This window comes from Gymnoscopelus microlampas (assembly GCF_963454915.1).
Source record: "Gymnoscopelus microlampas genome assembly, chromosome: 17".
NCBI classification, from domain to species: domain Eukaryota; kingdom Metazoa; phylum Chordata; class Actinopteri; order Myctophiformes; family Myctophidae; genus Gymnoscopelus; species Gymnoscopelus microlampas.
The window spans coordinates 34,987,492-35,000,755 of NC_139954.1; the positions used below are offsets into that span (position 1 = coordinate 34,987,492).

Below are 13,264 nucleotides of genomic sequence, written 5' to 3' on the forward strand. Positions count from 1 at the left end.
TGGCCAGAACCCCATCTCACCCTGTACTCCTTTGTCTCTCCTCAGCCTGTGTGTTTAAGTACCAGTGTTGCCAGGTAAATGTTGAGGTGGGAAGGTGGAAGATGTGGTGGACACTGAGAAAGACCTGCTACAGGATAGTGGAGCACGCGTGGTTTGAGAGCTTCATCATCTTCATGATTCTCCTGAGCAGTGGGGCGCTGGTAAGTCTGAGTGATTCATGGTATTTCATGTTATTTCTGTTTACTCTCATCTCAAGCTGTGCAGCAGCTACTAGAGTAAGCATTAATGACCTGAAAGCCGGATTCATACTTCGTTGCACACCGGAGTTTACAAATATTTTTGATACATTTAAGAAACTAATTTAAATATATATATATATATATATATTTTTTTTTTAAAGATTTTTTGGGGCTTCTCTGCCTTTATTGAATAGTACAGTCGAAAGAGACAGGAAATAGGAGAGAGAGACGGGGAGTGACATCATCTGACATGCAGCAAATTTCTTTTATTTACGTTATTACATGGCAATTTATTGTATGACAAGAATATGTACTCTTAGTTGGTCAAATCTAACAATAATTGGTCTGTATGTTGTTTCCCTGTCTGTCATGTTTAGTGTATTGAGTACTGGTATTTGTGTGTGTGTGTGTGTGTGTGTGTGTGTGTGTGTGTGTGTGTGTGTGTGTGTGTGTGTGTGTGTGTCTGTCAAAAAATCCATACAAATATTTGAATGATAATAATAGGGCCAAGTGAGTTGTATTATTCAGTGTCCTGGCATCGGTGAGACTCCATGCTTTGCTCGTATTCCCATTCAGGCATTTGAAGACGTGTACATAGAGAGGAGAAAGACTATTAAAACCGTGTTGGAGTTTGCAGACAAAGTCTTCACTTACATCTTCATTCTGGAGATGCTGCTGAAGTGGGTGGCTTATGGATTTGCTAAATACTTCACCAACGCCTGGTGCTGGCTGGACTTCCTCATTGTAGACGTAAGTACGCCCCCCCCCCCCCCCCTCCCCCCGAGAAGCGCCAACACATGGGAGCATAGAAATGTTCACTGTGCCATGCCTATTTTTGAAGCAGTTCCATTGACTTATCGTGTGTGTGTGTGTGTGTGTGTGTGTGTGTGTGTGTGTGTGTGTGTGTGTGTGTGTGTGTGTGCGCGTGTGCGTGTGTTCCAGGTGTCACTGGTCAGCTTGGTAGCCAACGCCATTGGCTACCAAGAACTCGGTGCTATCAAGTCACTCAGGACCCTGAGAGCACTGAGGCCCCTGAGAGCCCTGTCACGGTTTGAGGGCATGAGAGTAAGTAAGAGCCCCCCATACACCCGCCCACCCCACCCGCCCGCCCGTCCTGTCACAGCTCACATCGTCACAGTGTTTCATGTCAACGTCTGCCATCCGAACTCTAGTGTTCTGTAGACAGACAAAGAGCAGCAACACAAACAAGCTTTGCTGCGGTGCCATCCTATAAAACAGTATATAATTCAAAGCATGGAATTGAGACATTCCTATCCTTTCCTTTTCCCTCTGCTCCAGCTGTTTTCATGGTTGACTTAACAATTTGTCTTTAAAAGCGATCTTGAACTTTGGTAGAGTCTTGGGTTATAAACCTGAGTGGGCATAATAATATATCATGTCAAAATATTGTCCTGTATGGTGAAACACGTCTTAAAATTACATTTTATCACATAAATGGCCACAAATTCTGCTGATTCTGCCAATATACCTACTAGGCCTGACCTCGATTATTCGAATAGTTGACTAATCAAGTCGAGGGGAGTCTGAGTCGACTGCCAAAAAAACGTTTTTAAATTTTTTATTGCAACCCTCCATTATTCAACTGAGAGATTTGACTAATTTGTTATATTAATTAACTAATAGTTTGCCAAAAATAGGATATGCATCATGATTAATCGGGAGAAACCAAGCAAGTATATGTTAAATCAGACATTAAGCACCCCTACAGCCCAAATGGAATGCTCCTCTATTGCATAACATCTTTTTTGCATGATTCGACTGAGAGATTGGCTGCCAATCTCAGTCGAATCATGCCAAATGGTGTTGCATTAGTCGACTATTAGTCGACTATAGGCAACATTTGTCCAATCAGATTTGACTATAGAAATCCTTAGTCGGGGACAGGCCTAATACCTACATATAAAAACAAGTCCTGGTACATTCTTTTTCTCCAGCTGCTGGCTAATTTTGTTGTGCTGGAGAACTTCTGTCATGGGCAATATCAATGTCTCTTCAAGAGAAGCCGGTTCACCCTGGACAGTGTGTTCTGACAACACGGGGAGCCATCTAAATCTAACGTTCTGACATGCTTATTATCATCTACTTTTTTACTTTTCAGAACATTGATGAATTGTACAGTATACTGTACGTACAATATTTGTGTTCAAAACTTCAAATTTGCCTGGGTAGCTAGCTATTAGCTACACAACCCAAGGGTCTAACAAAAGTTCAACAACGCTTCAGATGTAATAGCTGTTACACGGCAGATTACCAAGCTCACAAGTTGATTGCTTGGTCCCCAAATTACATTGTAACAGAACAACAGTGATGCTGCAAGTTATTCTTTTAAAAACTCTATAATTTTTATATCCAACCTATAAAAACATGCATTAACCCATTAAGACCGGGAACGCATCTGTGTCATTTTAGATTTCTTTGGCTATTCAAAAATAGCAGATATACAAGCTCATAGCGCGGCACCGAGTGCAGCGCTATGAGCTTGTAGATCTGCTATTTTTGTAAAATCGTGAAAATTTGTGCAAATCTTTGAATATATATATTTTTTCAAAGCGTTAGGATTTAGAAAACATTTTTTGAATCGGCCTCAGGTCTTAATGGGTTAATATGGCACAGACTTGCTAGTGTGTCACACAAGCCTGGTCTGAACAAGGGTTGATAACTTATGTAGTTGTTGGGGGGGAGGGTTGTCGGCTGCTGAAATCAATGGAGTTGCTATTGATTGGCTGCGAGAATGTTGTGGTTGTCTAGATTCGCAGCCCCTGCTATGATGATGGTCTCTCCTCACGTGGTATGGCCACTGAATTCCCCCATCCGCATGAATGGCTTTCATTTACATCTCTGCGCCTCTGAAGCTGCACTGTTGGGATGTTGGTTGCTGGGTGCCTTTAACGTTGAACTTTATTCTTTCTCTATATGTGTTTGTTTTGTTTTTCATTTGCAGTAAACAAAATGTCGGGCTTCCTCCTGCTTCTGCAAAGGTTTTTCTGTTTTGTTGTGTTCTACAATGCAATCGTAACCAACCAAAAAACGCGAAAATATATAGGATACAGTACAGCTACACATACTGTATATACAGGCATATATACACATATATGATGCATTGCATATACTTGGATTCGTTTCCACCCTCCTTTCCTCGTTCTTTCCCCAAGCTTTTACCTTGCTGGTGTCGATGACGTGCATGAGCTGTGCTGCTAGTAGTGCTTGTGACGAGCTCATGCTGATGATGTGTATGCTGCTGTGTTGTTAGTTTTGCTTGTGACGAGCTCATGCTGATATACTGTTTGCTGCTGTTAAATGTTAAATGTTTTACTCTTGTGTTTTCCTATTCTCACCATTACCAAAATATATGGCAATTTGTACTATACAGCACTATACAGCACAAAAACTTAGAGTTAAATCTCTAATAGGCCCTATGCACAGCAGCCATATTATAAAGACATTCACAGGTGGTACCAAAAAGGAAGGCTTTGTTCCATTCTGGTCAAACAATGTCAGAGTGCTGATATTGTGCACGCTGACTCACTGGGAACACTCTGCTACACTAGTGGGACTAAAATTTGGGTCCAGGGACCCTCATAGTTCCTTAAGGGGTTTCCAAATGGCCCCTTGCGGGTGTGTAACTCTGAGAGTGTACAAATGTAACCAAATGCATTTGGTTACATTTGTACACACTGTAGGAGTTATGGGGGTCGTGGAAATTGAGAAATCTGGGAACCACTGTGCTACACGAAATGGAACAGAGCCTTCATTAGTATCATTGGTAACACCTGTTAAGGAAGTGAAGCTATGGCTGCTGTGCATAGAGCCTATTTAGCTTTCTCTCCAATTTTAATTACCACTCAGAATTTGTGCAGCGTAGCTCTGCGTTGTGTAAACACGGTTCCTGTGTTACTGTGCAGGTGGTTGTCAATGCCCTGCTGGGAGCCATCCCTTCCATCTTCAACGTACTGCTGGTGTGTCTCATCTTCTGGCTGATCTTCAGCATCATGGGGGTCAACCTGTTTGCGGGGAAGTACTACCACTGTGTCAATAGGACCACAGGAGAGCGTTTCCCCCTTTCGGAGGTAAACAACAAGTCAGACTGCCTCAGACTGGGAAACGAAACGGCTCGCTGGAAGAACTGGAAGATCAACTTTGACAATGTTGGCGCGGGTTACCTTGCACTGCTGGAAGTGGTGAGCATGTCATATATTAAAATGCCGTAAGATTTATAGTATGTATGTCACACCATTCTGTAAACTGATACACAATTTTAGTGTCTGCATACATTCTAAAGTACATTGAAATAATGAAAAGATGTGGAGGAAATTACATAACATTTTTGCAAATTACATTCTTTTCATCTATACAGGCGACATTCAAGGGCTGGATGGATATTATGTATGCTGCTGTGGACTCTAAAAATGTGGTACATATATCTACATATTTAGCAAGCCTGTTTAACTGCAAGCTAGCATGCTAATGGTCTTACTTATTTACTCTGCAATGTTTGGCCCCTATCATCTTACACATACATTTAGGTAAAGCAGCCTTTGGAGCCATGTGGACCATAGGTCAGGAGCCTATCTCCTGTTCCTGTAGCATGAGGTAGTTTGATGTACAAGTACAAGATGTACTGGACATGACACTATAGTATGTCACAGGGTTCTTACCCCCAAAATGTTGATGCCATGCAAGGAGCCATTGGGTACCATTTTTTTTATAGTCTTTGGTATGTCTTGACTTGGCCGGGGATTGAACCTAGAACGTGTTTTCAGCCTTGTTGAAAACAGCCTTATTGATACCATATTATTATGGGATCCCCTAGTAACCAGCTAGCAACCTCCTAAAAACCTAGCAATCCTGAAAAAAATTACCTGCAGTATTAATTGATAACCTCTAGTAACTATTTTAATCTCTGAGTAATGCCCTAACAGCCACCTACTGTAGATACCACCAACTAATGACCTAGCAACCTCCTGTATAGCAACCACCTTGTAATGACCAGTGCTGATTACTATGGGCTGTCCTCTGGTTGTTATTGGCTGTTTCCTTTAATGTAGTACTGTATATCAACTCCACTATTGCAACTAAAAGCCTTTGTACAGTACTTAAAAATTAACTTTAACATCTTGCAAACTTCTCTCTACATTTGTTTCTTTCATGTCAGCCATGTTTTAATCCGTACGATTCATGTCCTACCCTTGATATGAACCCGGATCCCAGTGCGAGCGTCAAACATTTCTACTGTTGATAGATAAGAGAGCCTGTTTGTAAAAGCACAATATTTCCCTTTGACTTTCATGCAATACTTCTTGTCAACCAGTAGTTGTCCTATTCCCACAATAGAAAAGCAGGGAGACCACATCTAACCACTGCAGTTATTAGTTATATTGTGTTAATGTACTCTACCATACATATTGATTTAAAAAAAAATCCCCATAATCTTACAGTATGTACGTAAGAGTTCAGTTCAGTTCAGTTTTTATTTATTTGTAGCAAAAATCACCCCAAGGGGTCTCTGTACATTTCACAACAAATCATGCAACACAACAACAGAAAATAATACACACTGTGTAAGATGTGTCTGCACGTATGATCAAACAATCTGTAAATATACAAACACAATATTCAAACCACAAGCTAAGAAGACGTGGACATAACATTAAAATCCATAAAGCTAGGAGGAACCGTAATGCAGTGTACATAATGTCTCTGTTGTGTCTTGTCAGGATGACCAACCAGATTATGAGATTAATCTCATGATGTACACATACTTTGTGGTATTCATCATCTTTGGAGCCTTCTTCACACTCAACCTTTTTATCGGCGTCATCATAGACAACTTCAATCAGCAGAAGAAAAAGATAAGTGTACCATCAGATTATTTTTTTGCTTACTGTAAATAATGCACCTTTCTATTATATGCACTTCTAGACATTTCTAATAATTTATGTAGAAGAATCCAGAGGAGAATTAACCCTCTATAAACAAATACTTAGTTGACCAAGGTTCGGATCTGTACTTTCTGTACTGAACTCTTTTTTTCTCCTAAATCTCTGCGATCTACAAGCTCACAGTTGTAGATCGTCTACTTTCGGCGAAGGTTTTCCTTCCTGAATAGGGATGCTACGGTTCAAATGGTTAAATCAACTCGACAAAGTTTGCTGTGATTTAACATTGCCTTGTATTCCCTCTTTACTTTGGAGGTCAAGACCTCTTCATGACTGAAGAACAGAAGAAGTATTACAATGCCATGAAAAAGCTGGGCTCCAAGAAACCGTCAAAGCCTATTCCTAGACCAGCAGTACGTCAACGCGTCCATATTGTAACATTCTCAGTGTTAATTCAACTAAGAAAGTTTTGCACTTTTCATTGTGTAGCTCTGTGCTCACCCTCTCAATTCATTGTGTATTTAGCTCTATGCTAAAGTAAGAGGGTATTTGGATCAAATTGCACTCTTGGAATTAAATGAACACTGAGAATTTCAGTGTACTAACATGACACTTTTTAATTTATTCATAAACGTGTTTCCCTTATAGTGATTTTTTTGTTTTATCCTGATGTCCGTTTCAGAACAAGTATCAAGGATATGTTTTCGATTTCACCACAACGCAAGCCTTTGACATTGTAATTATGGTTGCCATATGCCTTAACATGGTCACCATGATGGTGGAAACAGATGATCCAACTCCGGAAAAGGTCAAAGTTCTGTACCGGATCAATTTAATCTTCATCGTCCTCTTCACCGCAGAGTGTGTACTGAAGATGATCTCTCTACGCCAGTACTATTTCACCATGGGTTGGAATATATTTGATTTCATCGTAGTTATTCTGTCAATTATTGGTAAGACGGACTTCTGAATGATAATTTTGATCTGTGGTCATTGGTCAATGATTTTATTTTCCTACTTTTTGATATTCTCAATAGTATGCAAGCTTTTGTCCATCACACCCACCTACACACATTCTAGTGGAATATCTGGCCATGAATTTTGTTCAATGTCAACCATCCTGTTTCTACATATTTTGTTATCCATCCTACCAGGGTTCTGAGCTGCACTGCCCAATGATAATGCTTTATATTAAGTAGGATAAGGCCCCTTTCTTGTTTTAGGTACCAGTTTAAGAATGTTTATTCTGACCCAGGCTTCTTGTTTTGTGATATCAGCTTGTTACTCGTTACATTGTTAATCTTATCTATTTCTATTTCTGTTTTCCAGGTATGTTTCTCTCAGAACTTATTGAGAAATATTTTGTGTCGCCAACTTTGTTCAGAGTAATCCGATTGGCTCGGATTGGCCGTATACTTCGCCTCATTAAAGGTGCCAAAGGAATCCGCACGCTCTTGTTTGCCTTGATGATGTCACTTCCTGCCTTGTTCAACATTGGACTCCTGCTCTTCTTAGTGATGTTTATCTTTGCCATCTTCGGAATGTCGAACTTCGCTTACGTCAAGAGAGAGGCGGGCATCGATGACCTTTTCAATTTTGAGACGTTTTACAACAGCATGATCTGTTTATTCCAGATCACCACCTCAGCAGGGTGGGACGGCCTACTCTCTCCCATTCTCAACAGCAACCCATTGGACTGTGACAGAGAGAAAGAGAATCCAGGTACCTCCGTCAAGGGAGACTGCGGAAACCCTCTGGTGGGGATTATCTACTTTGTCAGCTACATTATCATCTGCTTCCTTGTTGTGATCAACATGTACATTGCAGTCATTCTGGAGAACTTCAGTGTGGCCACTGAGGAGAGCGCAGAGCCACTGAGCGAGGACGATTTTGAGATGTTCTACGAAGTCTGGGAGAGGTTTGACCCTCACGTTACCCAGTTCGTGGAGTTTGTCAACTTGTCTGATTTTGCAGATGCCCTGGCCCCTCCGCTACGCATACCCAAACCCAATAAGGTCCAGCTCATCTCTATGGATCTGCCAATAGTGAGCGGTGAGCGCATTCACTGCCTGGACATTCTGTTTGCATTCACCAAACGCGTCCTGGGAGAGGGCGGGGAAATGGACATGCTGAGGGGGCAGATGGAGGAGCGCTTCATGGCCTCCAACCCCTCAAAGGTGTCCTACGAACCTATCACATCCACCCTCCGCCGCAAACAGGAAGAACTGTCGGCTGTGGTCATACAAAAAGCATTTAGACGATACCTGATGTTGGGCACTGCCTTTAGACCCTCAAACACATTGAAAGAGGGGGTCGGAAGCAGGGACACTCTCTGTGATAAAGAGGACCTCGTCACAGACAAATTAAATGTCATTCCTGCTTCAGATAAAAAGGACTCGACACCCTCCACGGCTTCGCCGCCCTCGTATAACAGTGTGACAACACCAGACAAAAACAAATACGAAAAAGACCGAAGTGAAAAAGAGGTCCTTGGCAAAGATGTTAGGGAGGAAGATATGTAAGGGAGTATAGAAGATGCAACAAAGACGTTTAATTAAAATGACAAATTGTTTACAGCCTTTTTGAAGGTGACTGATACTGTACATCCATTGGACTCCCTTTTTTATGTGGATATCTATGCCAAACTGACAATGCTTACTTGAGACTATACTAGGTTTGTGCCTAAAACAAAAACAATCACTCACATTCAGGCTGCTGCAAACCATTTATTTTGGGTGGTATTACTATAAAGGGTTAGAATGGCTTGTGGCTATTGTTAACAATGGGTACACTTTAAAATAATGTTTTAACTTCTGAAGCTATTTATTGATTGTCTTGAAATGGTTTATTTGTTGTATTATTTTGTTAATTCTTTTTCAGACAAACAGATTTAATTTCAGTGATAATACTTTCTGTTCTGGCTTGTTTTAACTTTTTATATCTTTTTTATTTATAAAGAGAATAACCTTGCTTCAAGGTTGGTCTTAAAAAAATAAAATGGCATTGCTTTAAGGCTAGTCTTGGATTCTCATAGGACTTCCAATAGGCCTACTTGCCGGATCCAAGGGACAATGGAAGCTGCAGTTCATTAGAGATGCAAGCCTGCATGAATGCTCATCCATGATTATGCATGTTAAAACCTACTATCACCATCGCCTCTGCCATGCCTTGTGATGATATGTAGTATCATGTAAGTATACGTTGTTATTATTATATATCTTATGGCCATTTTCTACACATTACACAAACATTTCCTGAGCATACAGTCCAAATACATCACATCATGTACTCTTTTTGAGTAACTCGGAACAATAACACTTTGGCAAATATACTTTGCACTTTAAAACATTTGTTGATTCAACTTTAATCGTTCACAAATGATCTGAACTCAACTTGCTTCACTACCTACAGTATGTAGAACCTCTGTAAAAGCTTTTGTAGCCAAGTATAGTAAAAAAGGCATTACAACACTTACCACTTACAATTTCACTAACCACAGTGCTCTCAGTACGGATCTGCTGTTTTTAACAGCAGAAAAATATAGTAGAAGAAATCCAGTGTCCTTTGCACACTTTAAGAACCTGGTACAGTATGCTTTTGTTAACCACAAAGGTCTTACAAACAACGTGAAATGTGACACAATTATCTATGCTCAGAATCCCCTTGAAAATCTTCTAAATTCTGGTTTAATATCTATATGCACCTTCTCTTTCCTTTTCTGGGTGGCTTTCATCAGTGTACATCTATCATATATATATATGTATATGTATATGTATATGTATATGTATATGTATATGTATATATATGTATGTATGTATATATGTATGGAATTAATATTCAAAAAACGTTCATGGAGTATATAACAAAATATATTCATGTATTGGTTTTACCTGGACATTGACGTGATGTATCTTATAAAAGCTGAAAGATGACTATAGGAACTGTTACATTTAGGAATTATCTTCCTTTTTTTTAAGGAATACCCCAGTGTTTCATTAATGGCATTGTTATATGGCCATGCTCTCTGCACAATATATACAGTTTTTCAACCTGCACTTTTTTATTCAGAAACTTGCCTCTTGATCTAATGATTTGAAGGGAAGAGGGTTTTTCATGGGATGTTTTGCATATTGCTGTACTTTGTAAGCTGTAATCACAGTTTACTACTCATTCCTTATCATACTAAATATCTAAGATAAGTAAAAGAAGGTTCAGACAGTTCTGAACATGATTGTCTCCAGGACTTAGCATGACACATCTTGTGTGACCTTGGCTGTTTCCTGCTTTTGTTTACATTTTTTAAATAGTTGTAGTTGCATTATTTTTGTCTGTTCTATCCATTGTATAAAATACACCATACATTGTGACAACTATGTTGTTCCATATTAAAAATATAGTATATTTTGCATGTAATGAAAATGTTCAATATGTATACTATACAATATACATTAACAGTGAATGTTTTGATTACATAGAATTCAACAGGTCCCATCGCTCATTTATGAATTATGCTGTAGTGGATGACTAAACTGCATGCAAGATATTGCTATAACCCATCTCACTGAAAAGCCCCAAAAATAAAGACTACGTATACCTCAATGAAGTCTGTAAAATATTCATTTCTGTTATTGGAAGATTATACAACATTGTACAGTAAACTGATGTTATTACAATTTGTTTTTGACTGGGCCTGCTCTATACAGTACATGTATATTTAACTGACTGAGTGATGAAGTTATAGCATTGGTTCTGCCTGTTGGCCTAATAACAAAATAGACAATCACACAATTGTCCCTCCTGGCTATGGGATGTGGTTCAGCTTAAAGGGCAAGACCACTTTGGTAGAGGTTTGGGTTGTGTAGTTACCTTGCCAATTGCCATGATGTAACTCCAAAGTTCCAATATAGAACATCAACAAACCCAGTACTGTTTGTTTTTTAAATATAAATGTCAACTTCCTGTTGATTTTACTATTTGAAGATCCGGATCCAGTCCGGGTTTTCTTCCTAATGAAAATGCCTAAATCAACAGGAAGTTGACATTTTTATTAAAAAAACAAACAGTATTGGGTTTGGTGATGCTCTATATTGTCTGAATAAACTTTGTTTTGGTTTGTTTACGTGCTAAAATATTGACTTTTAGAGCGGTTTCACCGTACAATGTAAGTTAATGAGGAGCATATTTTGAATTATCAATTTCTAATCAATGGAGCACTTATTTTTGATTTCTTGTCCAGATTAGAGTTACATCATGGCAAGGTAACTACACAACCCAAACCTCTACCAAAGTGGTCTTGCCCTCTTTAACAGCGGTCTGGCCAATCGCAGATCAATCGTCAATCAAGGATGTAGCCTATCCTCATTTGGACTCACTACAAAATAGTCAATCGCCAAGCAATCATTCTCTAGGCTAAGGGGTCAAAAAACTTGAAAGAACACCATACTGAAAGAATAATGGCTACATTTCACGGCTAGTTTAAATGATTTGATTTATTTAAAATAATTGTGTGTGTGTGCGTGTGCGTGTGTGCGTGTGTGTGGGGAGGATAAACAAATATAACACAGATATAAAACTACTCCACTGTACTCCAGCTATATTAGACCTAGTCTTGTCTTCTAATTGCTTGTACATCTGTTTTATTATTAAATCTGCATTGAAACTCAACTAAAACAATATGGCATATACATGTCAAACATAAGAATAAATAGGTGTTTCTGTCTCTGCCATTTGCAGTGCTGATTATTTTCAACATCACCAGTAACCACAGCCTCAAGCGACTCCCTGCTACTTACTGTTCCCAAGCTCGAACCGAACTTCATTTGTTATCTGAAGTTTAAGGACTTGGATCACGCTTAGGTCTTTAAAGGTTTACTGGTTGACCTGATGGCAGACACCATTGGACAGTGCACTTGCTTCCCTACCTGGCTGGTCATTTGTGCTGCTGAATAGATCACCAGACTGCTTTCAGTCATTCTATTGGATATAAACTCAATATTAATTGTTCCGTGCACCAATAATCTTCCTACAGAATAGAACCCCAGCAGTAGAAATTAAGTGAATGTAAGCCTTTGGATAATACCTTATCATTTTTGCAAGGCAGTAGCAATAGGTCAAAAGAAAAACGTATTTCAATGCTGACATTCTGTAATATTCTCCTTGGTTTGTTGGATACATTTCTTATCTTTGTTACTGTGTACTGATACAGATGTGTAAACATTTATCTTTCATTTGTTTTACAGTTTTTTATCTCTGCTACAAAGCAGGAACTGACATTTTATACCAGCACTACACGATAATATTTCTTGGTTTGTTTACCCAATTAGATGATTTGTGTCATTTAGGCTATTCAGTGTGCAGCAGCAAGCACAAATCTGGTTTGCCATGTCAAGCTTAAATGGATAATTGAGGATGGGCGGTGGAGAGCAGGTGTTCCTGGTGGATGACAGCTGGTCCTATCGCTGAAGTGGCCGAACGCAACCCCATGATAGGCTAGTGTAAATGAAACCACGTCTCCCTCTTTATGATTTGCATGGGTGTGACAGAAACCTGCTCCGTCGGCGTCATAGTTCAGTGATTCTGAAACGTTTGCATGTTAAGGACCCTCAAAATAATATGTATTTGTGTGTAAGTATATGTAAGTATTCACGACGCGTGGTGAGCTCGTAGAACGGCTATTTTCAAATAGCCAGATGTATATAGGCTTAAAGTGGTAATACATTTGATTTTGATGCAATCATTTTACTATGGGGATCCCCTGGAACGCCCTCAAGGACCCCTGGGGGTCCCCGGAGAACCACTTTGAGAACCACTTTTATAGTTCACCATGCAGGAAAGAACTGTCATTTTCCTAACTGTTGGTAGTTAGAGTTTGTAACCATACAGTATGTGGTTACAAGTGTGATGTTTTACTCACCCATGCTCACACCTCATTTTCCAATGACCAATTTGAATATCCAAACATAAATGCAATCTCAATAGAATAACCGGTGAACAACCTTTATCATTCATAATTTTTTGCATATAGGTCATATTTAGTTTTGAGAAAAACATACAGAAGCAAACCTATCCATTGCCAAAGGAGATATGCCTTTTATTTCAACATCATCCCAAACTGTTTGGTAAACTACT

General features: G+C 39.4%; 1 protein-coding gene across 2 annotated transcripts in view; it reads left to right on the forward strand.

The window, feature by feature from the left end:
- scn1laa (sodium channel, voltage-gated, type I-like, alpha) overlaps positions 1-9,868 on the forward strand; it is a 36,388-nt gene extending 26,520 nt beyond the window's left edge. For both annotated transcript variants that reach the window (XM_084084914.1, XM_084084913.1), the window contains exons 18-26: positions 46-200; positions 816-989; positions 1,182-1,304; positions 4,163-4,438; positions 4,615-4,671; positions 5,975-6,109; positions 6,445-6,549; positions 6,819-7,089; positions 7,466-9,868. In XM_084084914.1, coding sequence (XP_083941040.1) covers positions 46-200; positions 816-989; positions 1,182-1,304; positions 4,163-4,438; positions 4,615-4,671; positions 5,975-6,109; positions 6,445-6,549; positions 6,819-7,089; positions 7,466-8,658 — 2,489 coding nt within the window. In that variant the 3' untranslated portion in view covers positions 8,659-9,868. The remainder of the gene's footprint in view (positions 1-45; positions 201-815; positions 990-1,181; positions 1,305-4,162; positions 4,439-4,614; positions 4,672-5,974; positions 6,110-6,444; positions 6,550-6,818; positions 7,090-7,465) is intronic.
- Positions 9,869-13,264: the final 3,396 nt, after the last annotated feature.